We start from the raw sequence: 20,681 nt of genomic DNA on the forward strand, positions 1-20,681 counted from the left end.
GTGTCCTGTGTCTCCTGGGTCTCCACAATAAGCAGTATAGAAGATGGATGGATGGATGATGGATAGATGATTCCTTGGTTGGTTGGTTGGTTGGTTGGTTGGTTGGTAGGACATGAGTTTGTAAGGAATAACACATAAGCTGAGCTGTTGATCCAAAATAACCCACTTTGAGGTTGATTTTTTTGTATAGCAGCACAGCCTGAAGTGTGTTACTCTGCTCATTCCACTGTTTTCTTCCCCTAAGGATTACATTTTTACAAATCTTATTACAAGTTACTACATATTACAAGTATCAATAAACAACACATCACACTTTTTCACGCTATAGTTACATTTAATGATATAAAACTCATGTGAAACAAGTTAGATCCTGTTATCACATATTATAAACAGTTGTTCCTGACCTCCCCATGTGTCTGAGAAACCAGAACAGCTTAATCTCCTCTCTAATGAAGACTGAAAACTCTTATGTCAGGAATCTTACAGCTCATTACATAGTGCTGGCTCTTAAACTCTTTCCATAAATGTTTCAATTAAAATCTCAAACAGAAACTTTACCATATAAATAATTGTTAAAAGGCAAAAAAAGAAAGAAAGAAAGAAAGACAGAAACTTTATCATTAGCCTTAGATTATGTGAAGTCTCACTTTAGATTTGTTAATATATTAAAAATCTGTATATTAATGGAATCATGTTATTTTTGTTAGAACCAGAGCTGCTGTTCTCTATAATACTTGCGAGTTTCCTGCAAAAGTCACAATGTGTAGCTTCTGTAAAATTTTGTAGATGCTTTGTGCTAATGATATGATTTGTTACATATGAACTTTTGAAAATTACTAGAAATATTACACTAAGCATCCTTTGACATTAATTCACCTTGATAAACTTCTGATATTTAATTTCCTGTAAGATGATTCAATTCAGCACATGTGCAGTAGATGTGAATGCTTTCTGCAAACCCAGCACACATCTATTTTAAGTTTAATTGCTAGCTTGACAAGCAGTCATCAAAAAGAAAAACGTGGATTCCGAATCCGTATTCAACGTAGTGGTTCCATTCCAGTATCAAACGCAGTGAAATAGTAACCCAGTAACTTTAAAGGGTACACAACAAATACTGTGATGATAAGCAGATCAGTCGCTATGTCTGTGGAAACATACACAATAGGTTCACATGACGGTCAGAACTGAGCAGGTGAAGTAACATGACTGTGTTGAAATGTGTTGTGTGTGTTTGTGTGAGAGAGAGAGCATGAATGTGTTTTAATATGGTATTATATGGTAGGGGGATATGGTAGCCTAGTGGTTAAGGTGTTGGGCTACCAATCGGAAAGTTGTGAGTTCGATTCCTACGTCCACTAAGCTGCCACTGCTGGGCCCCTGAGCAAGGCCCTTAACTCTCAATGGCTCAGTTGTATAAAAATGAGATAAAAATGTAAGTCGCTCTGGATAAGGGCATCTGCTAAATGCTGTAAATGTTAAATACCCATATAGAAGTCTCTGCTGACTGAAGTCATTGTGTCTGTGTACAACATAATTTACAACATAAACATGACCTCATGCTGAAGAAACCTGCAATGTAGAACCTGTTTACTATGAGTAAAAAGTTTTCATTTCTGGTTGACTGACAACTGATTCTCTCTCTCTCTCTCTCTCGCTCTCTCTCTCTCTCTCTCTCTCTCTCTCTCTCTCTCTCTCTCTCTCTCTCTCTCTCTCTCTCTCTCTCTCTCAATATACACAAATGTATATAATTGATATATCCTCACATGTCTTTAGTCTCTTGACTTTCATGCTGTTGGATGTGGTGAAAGTTGCAGTGAGGAAGTACAGGCTTGGCTGATCAGGTGTAGAGTAAAACATTATGCCTGCACACAAATCACTTAGGTTTGCTTTGCACTCAACCTACATGTAACTAGGAAGGTCATTCTCTTACACTTCACTTTATATCACATTGAACTGTCAGAAGTCAGGACATCTACCTCTAATGTTTATACATTGCTGCTACAGTGGCTCCTGAGAACTATGGTTTCCAATTCATATTTAAATGCATCTGCTGCCCTCTGCTGGACAGATATGGGACAGCAGAGAGTTTGATTTACATTAAATCATTTAGATATATTGTTACTAATGGTTGTATGGCAGTGTGGGCAAAGAAAAGATTTTAAGCTATTTTGTAAGATATTTGACTTGTAAATGCTGCTTAATTCAGAATTCAACATCAGTTTTAAATTCACACAGTGTCTCGTGTTTTTTCTCTGTGTTTAGGTGCGGAAGCACATCACAGACCTGTACGAGGATCTGCGAGATGGACACAACCTCATCTCTCTGCTGGAGGTGCTGTCAGGAGTCACGCTGGTGAGGAAACACAAATGGAGTCACCACACCTACACAAACATGCCCTGAAATCCGGCTCAGTACACTTCTGTATGTGCTCGTGAAGTTACTCATAAGTAGCTGGAGTTTTAGACACGAATACTTGTGCTCTCATATCACATCACTTTAACATCCTCTTTCACATAGTCAGGCATGACGGCACAGATTCATAGTGACCCCAAGCACAGTGCAATGCTGATGAGCTCAGCATCACTTTCCTTCTTCTTTTCCCTAAAGACTGACTACAGAAACTACAGTGAGGTCCTTGGGTTGATGGATGGATTTTAATCGAGTTACTGCTTGCTCTGAATCACCATCTTACTACTGCACATGCTCAAGCCCCAGTCCTCTCTCTATCACTCTCTCTCTCATTCTCATCTACTCTTCCTCCTTTTCTCTCTCTTTCTCTCCTGATCATTCCTTTCTCTATACTACACATGGAAAGCAAAAGCAAACTGCTTGGCTGTCTTTAGGTTTACTCCTTTCTCAGCTGCATTTTAATTTGCATTATTCTTTTAATCTCTCCTCTCCTGTCTTACCTTACTCTTGTTGCTTTTGTTCAGCATTTCATTTTTCATCCCTCTCTGTTGTGATCAGCACAAAGGCGGGTCAACTCTGCAGAAGCCGTGCCTGTCTCGTGCCCCTCCACTCATCTTGCTGGGTGGAGAGGAAGAAGAGGATGGAGATCAGGGAGTATGTGTGACCCCAAACCCTATCATATCTTAGACCTGCATAAACACACACACATCCTGAAGCTGCATGCGAGTGATGTGCACTTAACCCCATGGAATATAAAACTCTCATTATGGGAATTCTTACGTTATATTACGCTCATATACAGCAGATTTAAATTTAATCAGACACCCCCCCCAAAAAAAAAAAGAAAGAAAAAAAAAAGAAAGAAAATCAGTGTTTATAAAGACAAATTTAGAATCCTCATTAATGGTGGTTTATTTGTACTCATAAACCAGACCTTAGCTTCACACACAAGATTACATTCATACGAGAGCACACACTTTAATGTTGACTTTTATCTGTACAGTTTACACAGGAACTGAAAGTAACCCAAGACATTTGCAGTTGTGTGCAACAGTTTGCATCCATTAAGGATAAATTGACAGAGACATATTTAAGACTTTTCAACACTTTTATGGTTAGGAAAAACATTTAAAGAATTACTCAGTCAACTATTAGTCTTAATTAACTGCCATATGATGTAGTGTGTGTAGTCTGTAGTCAGTGTCTGTGCTTATAGATGTCAGGTCTAATACGTGCATATTCACAGTGCTGTTAGATCCAGCTGTTACTGACTTTCAACCTCAATCGCATGAGAATTTCCTCACACATGAAAAAAGTACAGCTACTCTTCTAAATAAATATAAATAAATAAAAGTACAGCTTTGAATTATTTACAGAAGAACATTATAAACTCTTACATTTTTATTAAAGCAAGACAGCAGAGGTTCGCAAAGACGAAATCGCTCAATGATTTTAGCTACAGACGGTAAATTAGTGTCACTTACACAAAGGAACATGTGAAATCATGAGCTAATGCTGACTAACAACAGCTGGTGATACAGTAGGATGACAAGGACACTGATGATGCATGCAAGCTAAGCACAAATAGCTGGCTCGCTGTTAAACATCCTTGATAAGTACGGTTTGTGTAATAAGAGATTAATGTTTTATTTAATATATAGTTTGCATTTTACTGTTACATCTGGATCATGTATACATCTTTCCTTGAAGGTGCCTGATGTTAAAAAGTCACCAATCTGACACCAGTATCTGATTATTAAGAAATGTGGTATTGTTGGAAATTAAGATTTAAAAAGCGAGGTGTTTAAGATTTTCTTCCTTGAAATAAAATGTCCAAAATATTAGGTGAAGGAAAAACTCAACTGAAGTACAGATAGTTAAAAACTAACCATAAGAACACTAAAAGTGTTTATACTTTACTTCTTTATCTCTGCTAACTTCTAATAAGTTCTTGAAAATACGTTTCTTGATTATAATATGGATGGATATTAACATGAAGGACTGACTGATACACAACCTGTAAACTGAAATAATGGTTAATATTAAGACACTTTCTACCTTCACTAAGACTGGATGTGGGTAAGATTAAAAAGTATACCTCAGCCAGCCACAAGGTGGTGTTGTTTTCTCCCATGGTGTCCATCACATTGTGTTTATGTGGCAAAAAATAACCTTCACCTGTAGTTATCATTATTTTGAATGGCTCATAGATCTTCCAGTAAAATAATCCCATGTAAAGAACTAAAGCCACACAGGACAGATCATTAATCACCAGGTGTGTTATCAGCACTCTGTGTCCACTCTGAGGCAGTAGGGTACTTGCTCAAATGCCTCTTCTGCCTCAGTCATGGAGCTGATCCTGTCCATGTGCTCAGTGACATCTTAGTAAAGTTGTTCCCACTGCTGAAGTGATAACTTACTACACCTGCATTCTGCACCCAGGCCACTGCATCCATCACCATATGAGTGTGTGTGTGTGTGTGTGTGTGTGTTATGTTGTGAGTGCACCTCAGCGTGGCTTCCTTGCTTCCTTTCAGCATATCTGATGTAATTTAAGAAAGTGTGTGCGCTTGTGTCTGTTGTTATGAAAGATGAACTCCACTAACTACAGGCCATCAGAGTGTGTGTTAGTGCATGGAGTGATGACGAATGCGGGTTTTCAGAGTTGGAGATTTGACGTCAAATAACCGTTAACCCTTCCTGACATTTTTTTTTTTCTGACTGGCGATATCCTTAAACCTTTGCTCTTAATCTCTATGCTTCTATTTCTTTCACTGCGTTTGGATTGCGAAGCGACACACACTCTCCTTTCTCTCATTGCCTGTGAGCTGTAAACTATAAAAGTCACATTTTTATTTTGCATTCATCTCGTTTTTTTTCAGCCCAGAGAAAAGGGCCGCATGAGATTCCATCGACTGCAGAATGTGCAGATTGCCTTGGACTTCCTCAAACAGAGACAGGTATGAGAGAACCACACAACACATGAACCCCATGTCCTTTTTGATGGTTCTGTCTGTATAAATAGGTCGTTACATTTCATTTGCTTATAATATCACAGCTCAATCACCTTGCAGGCAGCAGGGGTGCCTGAAAATGACTGCTCCTTAAATAAAACTTAGCAGTCGAATGTTAGTGCCGGTATCCTTTAGAAGCAGTGGATCTTCGGATTATATACAATAATAACAATAAATACAGTCATATTAATGTACATTTTTGCTGTCTGTTTTTAATACCGTTATGTTGTTCATTGAAGGTCAAACTGGTCAATATCAGAAATGATGACATTACAGACGGGAACCCAAAGTTAACCCTGGGCCTGATTTGGACCATCATCCTCCATTTCCAGGTAAATTTTTTTGTTTTTTCTTTTCCAGCTACTGAACCGCTGGCTATTTGGTGGGAAACGTGGAGTTGTGTACGAATGGCGATGCTTAATTTCAGTTTGTTAGCCAGCAATGTCGACTTTTCTTAGTGACAGCTGCAGGGATGTGATGCCAATAAAAAGCAGAGTAAAGAGAATTAAATTAGGAGAGAATGAGACAGAGAGAGCGCGAGAGCTTCAGTGCCAGAAAAATTCTGTTTATAAATGTCTTTTTTTTTTTCTCGCTGGACATGGTGTGGAGGAGAGGGTAGAGTAGAGCGTGGTGGGGCTGGAAGTGAATTAGCTTGCAAAGAAATTCACCTACAGTGTAGAGTTTTAACATAAGCCTTTAGGACACTGATTATGTGTCTCTCTGCCTATCTGTCTGACTCTGTGTGTCTGTCTGGTCGTGCATCTAATCTGTCTGTCTGCATCTGTTGCCAGATGTTATCTCTGTCTGTGTCTCTTTATATCTGTCAACCTGCCTGTGTGCGTATGTCTGTCTGTGCAAGCCCGTGACTGCTTTTGTTTGTTTGCTCGTGTAAGTCTGTCTGGGTGTCTGTTTTTGTGTGTGTGGGCTTGTAGTTGTTAGAAATGATAAGTGAGGGTCACATCTACATGTGGGTTTGTTACAGAAGCACTCAGTTTGGCCCAGTTCAACAGAAATGAATTACCTATTTACATCTTTATTAGGAAGTGACACAATTTCTGTATTAAGGAAAGAGAGGGAGAATGTAGAGCATTGCGTCTCCATTAATATCTTTCCATAGATTAGTTGTGAAATCCAGAAACTTGCAGGTCTGATAATGTATTGTATCAGACACAGAGAATCTTTTGTTTCTTTTTTTGTGTTCACTATGGTGCATTAGATATAAAGTATGCGCTAATCATGTGATTTTAAGGAAAAGGCTGGCTTTTCCAAGCACAATCCACTAGAGGGTGCTGTGGATATCAAAGGCGGGATGATGTCACAAGGTGACATAGGGAGCCGGTTGCTATGGAGACTGTGTTTTATGTGACTCTGCAGACATGATGCAGCAGAGGGGGCAGGGGAGGAGGGCACTGGAAAGAGGGATGAAAGGAAAGTCCCTGGGCATGAAGGGATTGGCAGCAGGGTTACGTTTGTGATTGTGTGCAGTTCTGAGTACAGTGTGCTAAAGTTTTCTGAGATAACCTGTATGAAGAAAGAGCTTGGTTGTATCAAAATATAACCCCTTTATTAATTTGTGCCCCTGTATAACATACATCAAAACTGTACATAAACATTGTCATGATCCAGTGCCATCATCCGACAGTATCACTACCATCAGCTAAATTAAACGCCGCCATTCTTCTATTTGTTACTTGAAACCTTTAGGCATTCTACACTGCCACAGGAGGCTAATCATCATGTCTCTTTCACTCAATTTGGGACACGTCCCCTGGATACACCACTTCAATTGAGGCTAACTCTGGACCAAATTGTCCTCAGTTTGTCCTCATACAGCCAGTGTGAATTTTATATCTCAATTTCAGAGTTGCTAATGATTGTAATGGAGTATTTGTGTACAGCTAAGGTGCTGGGAGTGCAGTTCTCCCAAAGGAGCTGTTAGATTAGGTGCTGAAACGGTCAGGAAGAAGTAATGACACTGCAAGAGGGTCAATCATTAGATTCCTCTGGTCCGAATGCTTAGGAACTTCCCTTCCGTTTCTCACCGTAAAAGGTTGACATAATGATCTCCTCTGTGGGCCATGTGTAAGGTTTGGCTTGGTGGGAGGAGGGCATTGAAATAAACGCCTGTTCACGTTACTAATTTAGTCGACAGTTGTAGATATTCATTAGATTATCAGTCATGCCACTATGTCTGTGTATCTTAAAACCAGACTTCATTCCTGCATTATGTTAATTAAACCCTTGCACAGTGGGTTATTGCCATTTGTTTGTTGATTACTCAGCAGTTGCCCAGCCTGCTTGTATTTTTCTTCCATGACTTCCTGTTTCCTTATTCCTTTTTTCTTTTGCCATAATAGAAATTGATTTCTCAGCTCCACTGAAGTCTCTAAAATAGAGAGTATGTTTATTTGATTTTGTAGAATATTTAAAGTATTAAAGCTTTCTTGTTCACTAATTTATTTTGGGCGCAAGTGGGTCTGTGTGTGTGTGTTTGTGTGTGTGTGTGTGTCTGTGCATGTGAAGCTCTGAGCTCGCAACAGTGAGAACAAGTGCGAAAGCAAGGGAGAGGGAGGGACAAGGAAGCAGATAGGAGGAGAGAGAGGAGGGAGGGAGGGAGCTACAGCAGCAGCAGTGTGTTGTGCGAGGCTGCAGCAGACTGGAGATTAGACTTCTGTTTGCCGGCAAGGGAGAGAGAGCAGCCGAGTTGCCCAGCGACAGAGCGAAAAGACAGGCAGAATACTGCTACGGGAGCCCCTGGTTTCTCTTCATTGCAGGCCTTTGGAGGATCACCAATTGAACATGGGATGCATTCTTAGGATCACAGGATTGCTCACCCCAGCAGACACACACACTGCTTGTCTTACAGACACCTATATTGTCTGATTCAGTCGAGGCTCCAGATCAGTCATATGCATCGTGTATGCGTCGGCTCAAGCGATGGCACTATTACTGCTTTCTCTTTGATCGTAACATCTGCAGTTGTCTACAGTCATCACACATATCCAGGCACTGGATAGATTACCTCGTGTTCCCCTGTACAGCACTTCATCCAGAGCGGGTTGAGGCAGTGAGTACAGCTGCTCTAATTAGATTCCTCAGCCTGTAAGGCCAACGGCACAAGGGAGTGGCAATCTGCCTGCGGAGGAGAACATCTTCAATGGAGAGACAAAGAGGAAACTGGTGGCTGAAACTAAAGTCAACAGATAGCATAAAGTGTTTTACGGGATTATTCATAGCCTCAGTTACCAACGTTGGGGGATAGTGAGTTGTGTGTGTAAACCTTTTTTGTGTTTGCAGTGCATGCATGGTTGTGTAGTCTCTTGACTCATAACGCTCTCTGCACTCTTTATTGACATAAATGTCTTCTCTCGGTGCATGTGACATCAGTTACTGTGGCAGTGGAGGCTGTTCTCCCTCCTCCCCTTGCTGCTCTTTAATGTCTAGAGACTGATCCAACATTGCACGCCTTTGGAGCCTCACACATACACACAAGGGACTCTGGGAATTAAAATGCTGGGCGGTCATTGGCTCTGATCAACAGATCACCCAAATCTAAAGGCTTAGCTAACACATCCTTTCTGCTGACCACCAAATGATCTGTGTAATGCTAACTAAAAAAAATATGTTGGAATACTATTGCAACTACTATCACAACTACTATTGTTACAACAGTCCTCAAGTCGGATCATCAATAATAAATGCTAGTGGAATCAGGAACAGAAGAACACTTTTATTGCTCCCTGGACATCTTAAAATTCATTGCGGTTTGTGTTTCTTTGAGAGGCAATAATGGGAACCTTTTGCCATTCTGGCAGTCATGTATCATGTATCTGTCATGTGTGTACACATTCTTGAGAGATAGCTTGTGTGTATGTCTGCAGCTCTTTCCTTGTTGTTACTAAGGAATATCTGCAGGAGGATATTACATACCCTAAGTTAGCCAAAATTGTTGTGCAGGAATCTCTGCTCATGAACTCATAGCTTATGAAATGCTCTAGATTCTGGTCTAGGTCCTGATCTAGGAAGAGCTTGACGTCTCCCAAAAAATGCACTGCTTATTGTCTACATGGACAATGGGATTAAGGATAAAAAGAATTGGTATACCAGATGGACCAGACTATTTTATAAAGAGAGGGGTTTACATTTAGTGCTGGAATCCTTGAGACTTGTAAAGGTACCAAACAAATGTTGTTGAATGACTGAAAGGTTGACCGCAGCATTGCTTGTCTGCTGAGCATGAACAGGCAGAACAGCTACGGTACTGACTTCCACAGGTTTAACATTAAGCATTGTACCTGATCTTATCTTTTTTGAAAAGGTATTAAATTACATCAGTTTTTGGTTCCTGGCTACTGTTGTATCTCATAGTTTTTGTGCTGAAAATGGGAAACTCTCTTGGTTGTGTAAAGCAGCCTAGAGAAACAGGGCCAGATGGTGCCCTTCCTCTCTCACCCAAGAGGAAACTCCGCTTCAGGAGAAAGCGCAAAGTGAAAAACATGCAGAAAGAGTCTGAAAAGAAAGATGAAGTTGGAAACATTAGTCTTACAGGGGAGGCCATTGTAAGTACCACAGATGATGGTCCTAACAAGCTAGGATCGAACACAACAGTGACTGAAACTCCTACCCAGGTTGTCCTAGTTCCTGGTGTAGCACCTATCTTAGGCAGCACAGGAACGTTGCGAGGAAGTAGGGTGGCTATTCTATCTCCTGCTCCCAGCCCAGCATGGATGGGGACGTTCCATCACGGGTCAGATGAAAAGGTGACTGAGAAATCCCAGACTAAATCAAACCTGAGCAGCATGACACCAGGAGGAGGTAAAGTCTGCAGGGTTCAAGGCAGGGTTCAAGGTATTCTTGAGAGACCCTGTATTTTAAGTGCCAAAAGTGGGGAAGTGGAGGCGGAGAACAAAGATAAAAGTAAATGTAAACTGTTGGTTGATGATACATCAGAAATGGACAAGAAGGGGATAGTTCACATTCGGGAGGTTGATGGAAGGCTTTGTGTCGTCCGAACTGTGTACCCAAGAGATTACGGATCACCTTTGTGGCATAACCAAAAAGTGGAAGTGCACTCAGGCCCACCTGTTGCATCTCCTGTTATTGGTGGCACTCAGAAAGTACAGGTGATGGAAGAAGAGAGACGACCATCCACAGATACCGTCATCAGCAATCCAAAAATTGCTGTTGATCAACCAGAGAAAGGATTTTGGTTGGACAGCCATACTCAGTGTGGAGAAGTTCCTGGTCCTTTGCAGGATCCCCAGTCTTCAGGTTATGCCAGCGACGTGCCTATTACCTCTCCAGACATAGCGGGTACTGCTCAGACAGACTGGGGAAGCTCTTCTGAAGTGCTGAACACTTCAATATTAGAGAGTCCCATCTCCCCGCCAGAGAAACCATCACAAACCCCTTCCCAGGTCAGACACATTTGCTAATTCCCCTCTTTCTTGGGTAGTACTGATTATGGTAGTAATGATGTATATACTGTGAGCAACACATTATGTGTTAAATAATTTTCTGCCTGAATTCCCAGACTCCAGAACTGTATATCCTTACTATGCCTAAAATGAAGCAGACATCTCCAACTCCATGAGCTTAATCATCACTGAACAGTAGTTTTTAAACCCCAGTAGTTTAAACCCCAGTGGTTTCTGCTGTTTTTATCATGCCATCCACAGCCTTCACTGTCAATATTGACATATTATCCAGAGTGACGTATTTTATATCGTAAAGTATCGCAGTATTATCTCCAGAGATGTGGACAAATCAAACAGTTTAGCTTGCCTGCCATGTAGTAAAAGTTCCAATGACTAGACTAAAGAGTGTTAGGTATTGCAATGCTTTCATTTGTGGTGCACTAATTTGGTAATGAACAGCAATATCTGTACCTGATTCTAAAAATATCAATTGTCGTACATGGGAGCTAATTTAGGCGACTAGTAAAAACATTCTGGCACCAACCAGATCTTGCCTTAGTTGTGTAGTGCAGCAAGTAGAGGGATGTGTAAAGTGTAGTGTCTGCTATAGTTCAACCTTCAGAGTACAGTTAAAACAGCCTGCAGGCCAAATAAGACCATTGGTTTTGTGGAAGGAATTTTGTCTTTTACGATCTGTTAAACCTTTGTGTTTGGTAGGCAACAATAAATAAAACATCTAGTACCATGTACACAAAATCTGTTTGTCCCATGCTACTGATATAGCCACTCTTACTCTGATGTGAGCGTTACTTACATGCAGATACATCAGTAGCTTTAAATGCAGGTCTTTCTTCATCTGTTCAGTTCAGTGATAGAGGTTTATGCATAGTGCATGTGAGACATTCTTCTCTCCTTATCAGGAGCACTCAGGAGGAGAAACGATGGGTTTCGTTACAGCTAGAACAATGTGCTAATGGCCTATTGTTTATCAGATGACTGATCCTTAACCCTTTCTGGGTTAGTAATAAGCTAGCATTAGGTGGTGATCATTTTCACATCAAGCAACCTGTCTTTTTTGGATATCGCTGTGTGAATAGAGGTTCAAACTGCTTCTCTGTTCTTGACTGCTTTGCTTTGACACTAACAGGGTGTATTTGTGGAGCAGATCAGTATACCACATTCTGACTAGTCTTTGCTCTCACACTCTGTATATCACTTTTCTCCACATCTAAAGGGCAACTGCAAGCACGCTTTCTCAGGGGGGCTAGTCTATTTTAATTTTTACCTTACTCTATCTCTTTCTTTTTGGATGTGTTTGGTTTCTCTTATGTCCTTGGTCTCCTTGTATATTGTATGTCCCAGCTATCTCTGCAAATGTGTATAGATTTTCTTCCCAAGGCATCAGTGTTTTTTGTTTGTCTGTTTGTTTTTTGGTCTCAAACCCTTAGCGGTCTGAATGAAGATGCTTAGAGGGTCTTGCTACCTTTAACTAGATTTCAAAAACGTTCGAAGCCTCACGTGCTATGACATATGTGATGCAAGCAGTGTGGAAGATGCTAGATAACAGCTTTTCTCACACACACTAATGCCCCACATACAGAGTGGGGGTACAGTATACTGTACATAGCTATACTTTAAAAGATAACGCATTATATGTTTACTCTATTAAAGGATAAACTAACATTTGTTCTTTTCTCTCTATCTTCATCTCTGATAATTCATCCTCTTATACAACCCAGAGTCTTCTCTCACAGTTTTGACACTCTATTATAGGGTACTTAAGTGATGATCCAGTGTTTTCTCATGTGAGCATTGCTGACATTTATATACATCATTAACTGCTTTACATGCACTTTTCCCCCATCTTTTCAAATTTTGCCTAAAAAACTTATCTATTATCATCTTTGGTCTTGTACCAAAAGTTTGTTACTATACTTCAATTCAATTAAAATTTATTTGTATAGCGCTTTTAACAACGGACATTGTCTCAATGCAGTTAGAAACATTATACAAAAAATGTAATATTATACAAAGATTAATATAATACAAAAAAATCAAGATTAATATTAAACTTGTATTTAAATGAGTTTGTATTTATCCCCAATGAACAAGCCTGAAGTGACTGAGGCGACTGTGGCGAGGAAACCTTGAGAGGAACCAGACTTACTGTAAAAGGGAACCTCATCCTCATTTGGGTGACACTGGAGGGTGTGATTATAAATATACTGTCCGGTGATTATATATTGATTAGGAGGTTGTTGTTCTCAAATTAGGAGGCTGTTCATACCTTTTATTCTTGGAGCATCATAATGATTTTGCTGTATATTGTACACAGCATTATAAAAGCTTCCTGACGGGATTCTGTACATGCCCATAGACTTCTATTATAAGTGATCTCAATCAACTTATTTTGTCTTTTCTCAGTACAGGAAGTACAAATTCCTGGATCTAGAAACTGCTTATTTGCTACATATACAATGAACAGAGATTAGGTTAAAAAATAACGTCAACGTATTCTTTAGGATTGCTAACGTTATCTGTATTGAAAATAAAGTGAACTTGAATTTCTGGAATTTAATGTCTTAAAGGTGACTTAGTTTTAAGTTGTGTCTATGACATACTGTGTGAGTAGAGTGAGTAGATAAATAGCAGTATACTCATTTTACTTTAAAGCCTGATATTCATCCCTGTAAGAAATGTGCTTTGCTAAATAGAGCAGCCTCATTTCTCTAGGGCTCTAGCATATAATGACCTGAGACCTTGTAAGCAAGCAAGTAAGTAAGACTTTTTTTAGTCTTTTTTTTTCTGCCATGTGATTATTTTTGGATTCTAGCTTTCAAGCAATATGAGATATTTGTAGTAATGCAGAAATACCATGACTATATAGGAAAAGCTTTATGTCCTCAAATGACAATCCTGTGTAGAAGCGCTTGAAATGAAGATAGAGTCTATCCCAAATTTGCTATCAATACAGATTGAGCTCATCATCTTTACCGTAAGGTACGGAGACTATACGGAGTCTGCTTTCTCTCTCTCTTGTTTGCTCTGATTCCCCAGAGTCGCTAGATATCTTCTGTTCTGAGTTTCGGTTTGCTTTTGTGCTGGCACTGGATAAGCATGTCGAGCATGAGAGAGGGATGACGAAGGAATACAGATGAGGTGCACCAGGCACAGTTCGACACTACATTCCACCTCCTTTTGTCCAAACAGAGAAATGTGGGGGAAAAGGAACGTGATTGAATGCTTGTGGACTTGCAGTAGGCAGCAGAAAGAGAAATAGAGAGATTAAAAAATAAAAGATTACCATGAGGGAAAACAGAACATGTGATGGCAGTGCCACAGAAGAGATGAAAGGCACTTATTTATGCCTAAAGTACCAAAAGCTCCCTGTGTGTGTGTGTGTGTGTGTGTGTGTGTGTGTGTGTGTGTGTGTGTGTGTGTGTGTGTGTCCGTGTCCTAAATAGGCTTAAAGTCAGTTTATTATTTTCTGTTCTTATATTTTGTGAGTATTATGAATGTTGTTCTTTTGGCTGCTGCTTGTTTGGGGTCAACAGAGAGTATTACAAATTTATTGAATGTCAAAATTAATAACAAAAAATTGACCTAAACTTAATCCAGAGAATCTGTAGCATCTGTGTGATTACATTTTCTTGCCGAGAAAAGAACAAAACCCCAACAAAAAGACTCAAAACTCGATTTAATTAAGAATCTAACGGCTGTTATTGAATTCTGTTAATGAATGACTATACTATACTAAATTTAATCACACAACTGTAACACTCACTGTCAATGACAGAGGTCTTTCTTTCTCTTTTCTATTTGGTTTTAGCCAATGTTTCACTTCTAGAGTTCTAAAAAGCTATTTATTTCATTTTCTAAAGGTACATTCTTTATAGTTTCATGGTGTCCTTGGCCACTGGGTGGCATTTCCACAATTTTTAATCACTATTTTTTCTTTGATAAAGTGTCTCTGAAAATGTAACAGATTCAAATTACGTTCTCAGCCTCCCATATTTGAGAGCTCAATCATCTGTTTTTTCCCCATCAGATCTCAGAGATCTATGTGAGTGGTGAGTCAGGAGACTTGACAGCCAAGGAGAAGCTTTTGCTCTGGACTCAAAAGGCCATTGAGGGCTACCCTGGCATCCGCTGTGTCAACTTCTCCTCCAGCTGGAGTGATGGGCGCATGTTTAATGCCCTCCTGCACAGATACAGGTACATAGAAGAGTGACAACCTTACACACACACACTCACACACAAACACTAATTTTTTTATTTTGATAAAGCGACAGTCATGTCATCATACCAGCTAGAGAGCTCTCAGTAATTCACAACTCTCTTCTCTTCAATGTAACTTTCAGGCCAGACCTGATTGACATGGAGCTGGTGGCACGCCAGAGTAACCGTGACAACCTGGAGCAGGCGTTTGAAATCGCAGAGTCACTAGGGGTGACACGACTTCTGGATGCTGAAGGTGGAATTCGGTTTTTTTGGTCTGACTTGGCACTCTTTTGGTTTTGTTTTTATTTACACATAAACAAGTCTTATCGCCAGTTTGCAAATTTTTGTCTTTCTGCTTTTGTCTCAAAGGCTTATTCATGTAACTGATGTGTTATACTTGTTTAATAGATAAGGATAAATTTAATGGATTTAAATGCTAAAAAAATGTATGTTTCTATTATTATTATTATTATTATTATTATTAGTTGTTGTAGTAGTGCATTTGCGATTATGCAGCTTGTATTTAATAATCTATACTCTTTCTACTTTCTGTTCTTCTCTCACTAGATGTGGATGTACCATCACCAGATGAGAAATCAGTCATCACGTACGTGTCCTCTATCTATGATGCTTTTCCCAAGATCCCAGAGGGAGGCGAAGGCATTACGGCACAAGTATGTGCAGTGATCTTCCACACGTAACTTTCAACACACGCATAGTCCTTTGCTATTTTTTACTCACATTTATTTTTCCTTTCTATTCTCAGGAGGTTGACCAGCGATGGGCAGAGTACCAGTCTCATTTTTCCTCATTGCTGCAGTGGACGAGGCAGCACACGGCCCTCATGGCCAGCAAAAACTTCCCCCAGAACCCTGTGGAGCTGAAGGTTTGTTTTTATGGCTTAACAGATTTCAGAAGATTTGAAGATATTGTAGTCACAATAAAATTAGAATGGTCACATAAGTATCTGGAGTGCATGTAAATAAACTTAAAACATTACTCAGACATTATGGCTCAGGAAAGACAATCTGGGTCTCATTCTTGTATAAACGATGAAGGTAAAATATGACAATCAACATTTCCTTTTTATTCATCTTTTCACTCCTCAGGCACTTTATAATGAATATGTCCACTTCAAAGAAACAGAGATTCCTGCTAAGGAGACAGAGAAGGGGCACATCGAACATCTTTACAAGCTGCTGGAGGTGAGGAAGAGGAGAGAAATGAAAAGAATATACAAAGAAGGAAGGAGTGGATGAATAACACGTTGACCTTGAATCAGCTGTGGAATGCAGCATGCTGTTTACTGTGGTCCAGTGAAGCTCTGCGGGAACACGGCTCCCGGCTAAATGAGGATATGAATGCTTTATTCATAGGAATCAAAGAGAGAGACAGAGAAGAATAATGATCTGTTATTAGAGTCCTAGTGAAAAGATTTTTAAAAGTATTTCCTGTACTGATTGCGTGTTCGGTTCCATGTTCCTCTTTAGGTATGGATCGAGTTCGGGCGCCTCAAACTTCCACAGGGATTACACCCTAATGACCTGGAGGAGCAGTGGGGGAAACTGATCCTGGAGATGCTGGAGAGAGAGAAGGCACTGCGGCCTGCTGTGGAAAGGTGAAGGATGATATAGTGGCACACAGTCTGAGAATTGCACAGAGCTTTAAATGAGAGAGTAACTGAGCTGAAGGTTCTATTCTAATGAATGGTTTCTAACTAGATTGTTCTTTCCCTTATAGACTGGAGTTACTCCTCCAGATGGCTAATAAGATTCAAAACATGGCTGTGGACTGTGAGGAGAAACTCACCCTGGCCAAGAACACACTGCAGTCGGTCAGTAAGCTTCCATACTGAGGAAAAATCAATCCGTACTCTAGTGTTAATTTCGTCACCTATTTTTAATTTAGTCTTAGTCTTAGTCTTGTGCCAAATGTCCTTGTTAGTTTTAGTCATATTTAGTCATTCACATATCTTTTATTGTTAGTCAAGATTTAGTCGACTAAAAGTCTCGTCATTTTAGTCTAGTTTTAGTCAAAAGAAAACTCAAGGTATTTTAGTCAAGTTTTAGTCGACTAAAAGTCTTTTAATTTTAGTGTAGTTTTAGTCAAAAAATTGTAGTCTTTTTTAAAATAACACATTATTACTGAGATTATTACTGATAAACATTTCAGTAAAAAAAGTGTTTCACATATGTTTCACTCGAACTCGACTGCACATCACTTTTTTTACTTTATTGATGCTGCTTTTAATCGTAATGCAAAGACCAGTCATCGGGACATAAGCTGTCATGTACAATAAAAGAGCCTGTGCAGCGACAGGAAATATAATTTAACACAAAAATCCTGCCTAGACGGTGGACTTGCGCTCAGGATTTATTATTATTTTATTTTTTTTGAGCGGCGTGTGGACGAATTCTTTCTACGCACACACTAAACAGCGCGAAGTCGCGAACTCGTTCTGAAAATTTTAAAGGCGTAACAGCTGATGAAAAAGCAGAGACAATTGTAGACGAAAATGAAGAGAGATTTTATCTTAGATTTTATTTTATACAAAACATTTTTGTCTCGTCTTTTTTCGTCAACAATAATGCATGTTAATTTAGTCTTAGTCAGCGTTTTTGGACAGTGGTGCAGTCTTGTCATCGTCTCGTCTTAGTCGTGGAAAAAAAAGGTTGTTGACGAACATATTTCGTCTCGTCTCGTCTGACGAAATTAACACTACCGTACTCTTCAGGTTTCTGTTTCTCTTCTTACATTTTGATGTACAACATATAACACCCCTTAAGTTTTAGTAACAAAGGTTTAAATACAGCTCCAACACGTTAGGTTCTAGTCCTGTCTAGGTTACAAAGCTCCAGATGTGGATTTAGATCCCAAAAGAGCAAGCCAGAGGCAATAACAACAAGGACTTTTAAAATTTCTAAGACAACATGAGGCAAATCCCTCAAGAGTAACCAGTCTCAGAAGGGAGCCCATCCTCTGGCTGTGTCTGACACATAAGATAAGAATGTTCATATTGTAAATTAGAGACATACACAGCTTTTGGGTGCTGCTAGCAACAATGATTGGTGTTGCAGGTTGTGTAACATGGAACGTGTGACTAGAAAATACAGAAAAATTAAAATACAGATAAAACCCACAAAGTATCACTTGTTTTGCTGATGCTATATTCGTACTAACATCTAATCTACATCATGGCATTTCATAACAAACCACTCAAAAAAGTATCAGATATACTTGTTGATTAATTTCCCTTAACAGCACAGTTCAGACTGTAGAGTTGCCTATACAACAGCATCGCACAACCCTGGCATTGTTACTTTTCTTGTTTGAGTGTTTGATTCCTTAAATTTTTTTTATCAGTTTTAGCACGTTCTGTATGTTGTGTTTATTTAGTATCATTTCCATCAACAAAAGCACAGTGAAGATTTTTGTGTTCATTGTTTTTTGTTTTGTTATCATTTGCATTTTAAATCCCAATGAACAATGAGACTTTTTGTCTAAGGCTACTATAAGATAGTCAACTAGCCAAACGATGTGTTTGTGTGGGGGGGGAGAAACAATGTAAAAACAAATAAAAGAAAACAAGCAAACACTTTGTCTATATTAACAGTGACATCATTGTGTCTCGAAATGATGCCTTCAGTTTAACAGTTTCAGAGTTTTGTTGCATTGCTTTAATTTTTGTTAAGTGTCCAACATGCATATGATTGCAGGACATGTCTCAGCTGGAGAGAGGAGAGCAAGCGCGCTGTGAGCAGGAGCTGGGTGCGTACCTGCAGGACTGTGAGGATCTGGTCCGCCAAATGCAACTGGACCTGCAAATCCTCCGAAATGAGAAGTACTACCAAGTAGAGCAGCTGGCCTTCAGGTGTGTGAGAGGGAGGATAAGCGAGGGTGTCAATGTTACAGGAAAGTGTCACAGAGAGAATAGTGAATAAAAGTTTTTCAGATTTTTATTATTTCAATTTAAGAACTCCTGGCATGGCTATTTCTAATTTGTTTTTGAATGCTTTTGTGTGTTTAACTTTTTGCTTTTTTTGTGTCCTCTGTTTTGCTATAGAGTAACACGTCTGCAGGAAGAGCTGGTCTCCCTGCGACTGCAGTGCTCCAGCGTTTACAGTAAAGGCCGCTTCCTGTCAGGAGGAATGATGGGAGAGCAGACTCAGAGGGTCTCCTCAGGGAGCTTGGCTACGCTTGGAGCGAAGACATTGTTGGGGGCAGCAGGTGTCATGGCGAACCTGCTCAGACAGCCCATGTCTCGCTCTGAACTCGTGGCCATGTCCTCATCTGAGGATGAAGGGAGCCTGCGCTTCATTTATGAGCTACTGGGATGGGTGGAGGCAACCCAGGTATGATTGTATTATATATTCCTTGGGCACAAAACAAATAAGATCTTTTCATGCAGTAAATTTAGGACACCCTAAAACGTTACCTTTTTTGTGTTAAGGACATTGTGACGTTTATTTTCTCAAGATGTTTTCACAAGCTTCTCAGTTTGCAAACAGCATTTTGAAACGCTATATACTGCATCAATTATCAGCACAAAACCTAAAGCATGAAAAGAAAAGTATGGGGAAAAAAAAGGTTAAAAATGCACTAGGACTATAGGATTGTACAAGTTAACATGGGGATAAAGAGTGTGTGTGCGTGTGTGTGGTAGGAGCTGCTGGAGCGGGCTGAGTGGGGCACAGACCTGCCGTCTGTAGATCAGCACTTGCAGGATCACCACACCATCCACACTGCCGTGGAGGGGCAGCTGCACAGCCTGAAGGAGGCTCGTAGCTATGAGGTAATGTGCTCACACACAGTGTTTATCACACCTCTCTGACCCCTGTATTGATTGACTCATCTAAGCACTCGTTTTTCTCTTCAGCCAAGTGTCTCTTCCAATTTTCGAAGCAATTATTCCGAAACCTTGGCCAAGCTGGAGAGCCAATACTGCAAGCTGCTCGTGAGTGTGTATTTGCTTTTTAAAATTTGTGTACGTGTGTCACTGTAGAGCACACAAGTCCTCATCAGGGTGTGACAGAGTTCATACCATGACAAAGAGAAGGGTACAGAACGTCTGTAAATGACACTGAATACACAGCACCTGCCCATGACATACACACACACACACACACACACACACACACACAGATCTTCTTTCAGCGCAATCTCCAAAGGTTGTTAGGGTTAAGGGAGGGAGTATTCTGATGGGGGAATAAAGGTCTGTGCACTTGTGTGTGTCTGTGTGTATGTGTGTGAGTGAATGGAGTAAAGAATGAATCCAGAGTTTAATCCTTTCTGTTGCCGCAGGAACATTCGTCATGGCGACTCCGTTGCCTAGAGAGCTTGCGAGCGTTTGTGTCACACTGCACTGAAGAGCTCATCTGGCTCAATGAGAAGGAAGAAGAGGAGCTGGCCTTCGACTGGAGCGAGAACAACACTACCATGACTGTTAAGAGAGACCAGTATGCCGTGAGTGACAGTAACTGAATAAGTACATCATATATCCAATGCAGGATTAAAGTTGCACATCGCACATCATATTCTGTCTAATAATCTTAAAGGAATACTGCAGTATCTTTTCGGCCTCCGTCTACCACATCTGAAGTGCATGTGTAAAAAACCA

The 20,681-nt window shown here is 40.0% G+C and overlaps 1 protein-coding gene across 11 annotated transcripts in view; it reads left to right on the forward strand.

Annotated features, from left to right (window-relative positions):
- Nucleotides 1-20,681, forward strand: part of macf1a (microtubule actin crosslinking factor 1a) — a 157,399-nt gene that overhangs the window by 63,820 nt on the left and 72,898 nt on the right. For all 11 annotated transcript variants that reach the window (XM_060897627.1, XM_060897620.1, XM_060897623.1 and 8 more), the window contains 15 exons: nt 2,266-2,355; nt 5,295-5,372; nt 5,666-5,758; nt 14,892-15,058; nt 15,205-15,317; nt 15,632-15,738; nt 15,831-15,950; nt 16,174-16,269; nt 16,555-16,682; nt 16,805-16,898; nt 18,781-18,935; nt 19,128-19,416; nt 19,728-19,856; nt 19,941-20,018; nt 20,366-20,527. In XM_060897627.1, coding sequence (XP_060753610.1) covers nt 2,266-2,355; nt 5,295-5,372; nt 5,666-5,758; nt 14,892-15,058; nt 15,205-15,317; nt 15,632-15,738; nt 15,831-15,950; nt 16,174-16,269; nt 16,555-16,682; nt 16,805-16,898; nt 18,781-18,935; nt 19,128-19,416; nt 19,728-19,856; nt 19,941-20,018; nt 20,366-20,527 — 1,899 coding nt within the window. The remainder of the gene's footprint in view (nt 1-2,265; nt 2,356-5,294; nt 5,373-5,665; nt 5,759-14,891; nt 15,059-15,204; nt 15,318-15,631; nt 15,739-15,830; nt 15,951-16,173; nt 16,270-16,554; nt 16,683-16,804; nt 16,899-18,780; nt 18,936-19,127; nt 19,417-19,727; nt 19,857-19,940; nt 20,019-20,365; nt 20,528-20,681) is intronic.

Source organism: Tachysurus vachellii, chromosome 21 (assembly GCF_030014155.1).
Source record: "Tachysurus vachellii isolate PV-2020 chromosome 21, HZAU_Pvac_v1, whole genome shotgun sequence".
Classification (NCBI taxonomy): Eukaryota; Metazoa; Chordata; class Actinopteri; order Siluriformes; family Bagridae; genus Tachysurus; species Tachysurus vachellii.